Source organism: Limulus polyphemus, unplaced genomic scaffold (assembly GCF_000517525.1).
Source record: "Limulus polyphemus unplaced genomic scaffold, Limulus_polyphemus-2.1.2 Scaffold23, whole genome shotgun sequence".
Lineage (NCBI taxonomy): Eukaryota > Metazoa > Arthropoda > Merostomata > Xiphosura > Limulidae > Limulus > Limulus polyphemus.
In genome coordinates, this window is record NW_013665633.1 from 1,526,099 (window position 1) to 1,528,937 (window position 2,839).

General features: G+C 32.9%; 1 protein-coding gene across 4 annotated transcripts in view; it reads right to left on the reverse strand.

Moving 5' to 3' along the window:
• The window catches only part of LOC106458594 (transmembrane protein 165-like), a 25,959-nt gene that overhangs the window by 10,519 nt on the left and 12,601 nt on the right, over nucleotides 1-2,839 (reverse strand). For all 4 annotated transcript variants that reach the window (XM_022385168.1, XM_022385172.1, XM_022385180.1 and 1 more), the window contains one exon: nucleotides 1,491-1,589. In XM_022385168.1, the coding sequence (XP_022240876.1) occupies nucleotides 1,491-1,589 (99 nt within the window). The remainder of the gene's footprint in view (nucleotides 1-1,490; nucleotides 1,590-2,839) is intronic.

Here is a 2,839-nt window from a genome sequence, read left to right on the forward strand (position 1 = left end):
ATACATATATTTTTTATTTATTTATTGCTTCAAACAAATTAATTCAGAACAGAAATATTATTTAGAATACAGATATTAGGAAAATTAGACTTCATATTTTTAGCAAATATCTGTCATTATCTTTCAGCATGCTAATTAAATTTTACCAAATCCTTAACCAGCCAATTCAAGTTTGGTAGTAAATTGTATCACAGTGTTGGTAAACTCTCTATGTAGGGATGGCCAAGTTACTCAATAGGCATAATACAAATATGCACGTTAAAAAAGTCAACACTGACAGAGTTTTACTTTAAAAGATGATTGCCACTCTTTCCAACAAGACAAGAAACCATCAGTAAGATACCAAACCAGAAAGTGACCAACCCACCAAATTGTTCATCTTTCTTGTTTCAATCGAGACAACTCTACAACTACTTTATCACTAACATAAATTTACACCTAAATCCACTCTGTGTCTTTCTGGCCAGTGTGCGATGTCATCACTTAGTCATAACAACTAGTTGTAATTTAAAAAAAAAATCATAATTCTAGTGAAATGATGTTATAATTACCACTAGAAGTTAGCATTTTCCCAGAAATCTGGTGTTCCTTTAAAAAGCATAAGTACAAGGAGAAACAGGAATTATCAGCAATAATAGATGAACATTAGATGACTGTAACATGTAGAATACTTAATGCTTTGTACACTATACAATCAATGTCTTTAGGGAGCTGATGCTTATATTATGTATGGAGTGGCAAAAAAATTCACACATTAAATTTTATTACATACATTCATAAAATACACTAACTTTCAGTTGAGGGGAAAAAAAAAAATGTCACAAAACAAGTAATAAAACATTTTGTAAATGTAAAATGATGTAGGGATGGCAGTGCCAAAAAGAATGCAAACAAAAATATAGGGGTGATACAGCTGTACGTATATCATTCCTACATGACTTTCAATATTACTGCAGTTGGAAGTTATATATTCCTGACTTTCAGTATGCAGTTTGTTTATCATAATATCATGATCATGTCAGGGTAGGTATCAATGTAGTGTAGCTAGGAGACTAGAACTTAAGTACAAGGAAATCCAAGTTGAGTCAAAACATGTCTTTATTATTACATACTACTAAAGATTCTTGCTAAGAGATTGGTCAAATTGATCGACCTCATAACCGTTTTGTATTCGTGCATTTTACAGTGTAACATTAAATTTTAATATTGATATTAAAGTCATGTAGATATGATCTATATGTATAGCTGTATCATTCCTATATTCTTGTTTGCATTACTTTTGACACTGCCATCCCTGTTTTTTACATTTATAAAATGTTTTTTGTTACTTGTTGTTTGTTTGGAAGAATAAATAGTCACAGGGTAACATCCTGAAACTGAATGTATTGCAACTTCTCAGTTTTTTTTAATAATAAAAGTTTTGACACTTAATGTCATTTTCATAGCATAAGAAGATATAATACAAATACAGTATATATATATACACCTACCTTCTTTTAACATCTTCAAACCAAAGAGGGCAAACAGTGCTGTAGATATATAGTGGGTATATGTTCTAGGGATGATGGTTGTAGCAAATCCAAGACATGCTAAAGTAATGAAAACAAAAAGTACTTTTTAACAATTAATTATAAAAGTAATTGATCTCAAATTATTTAACCATCACTAATTTTTAACACACTATATAAGTAAAATAAGTAAAAAAAAGGGTGTGACAAACACATAGGTCATTTGCTGGCACAACTTTTTAAATGTTTTGGGAAATCATCAGCCACAGCACTACCTACAAATGATCACCTAACATACCTCATTTCTACAAATCCATTCACTTGGGCATTGTTTTGCTAGACAGCAAATAAGAACAGTGAGAATTTCATGACATCCACTCAAGCAGTTTCTGGTAATTATTAGGTTGTCAAGAAATTAATGTCGTATTTTGGAACACTTTCATTAGCCACCCCCAAAAACATACACACATCACATATAATAATTAAATGAACTGCCTAAATGTCACGTTAGTGTAGCTTATATAATGTGTAGAGTTTAGTATACTCTAATCCCTGGTATATAATGCTGTTTGAATACAAGAAAGGAAACAATGCCTCTGTAGTCACAAAGAATATCAAAGAAGTTTATGGAAATGTTTTGAATGTTTGTAAGTGTCAACGATGGTTCAGCAAATTTCGTTCAGGTGATTTTGCCTTAAAAACTGTGATGGCAGGGGCTGACGTGTTGTAATTGATACTGATGCTCTGAAGACACTTGTTGCGTCTAACCCAAGGCAAAACACTTGTGAAATGGCTCTGAAATTGCATATCTCTCATGAAACAATATGTAAAGATCTAAGGAATATGGGAAAACTTCATAAACAAACAAACACTCCAATGATCATCATTTCCAATGTGTGAACGTTGCTTTATCTCTTCTGCCATGTGAGCCATTTTTGGACAGAATTGTCACCAGTGATGAAAAAATGGATTCTCTATGTGAATATTAAATGCCAAAAACAATGGTTCAGTCCTAGACAAAAACCACTTTAAACCCCAAAATCTGGACTCCATCCATAGAAAGTCATGCTTTGCATTTGGTGGGACATCAAAGGAGTAATTCATTTTGAACTCTTCAGGCCACAGTAAACTGTCAATGCAGAGATCTAGAGTCAGCAACTGGAACGTTTAAATCAAGCCCTTCACTCATCAATTGGAAAGGTGTTCTTCTCTACACGACAATGCATGTTCACATGTGGCACGTTTGAGGCAACGGAAGATAATGGAGTTGGGAAGTTCTCCCCCACCCACCATATTCTCCAGATATGGCACCATCAGATTACCATCTTTTT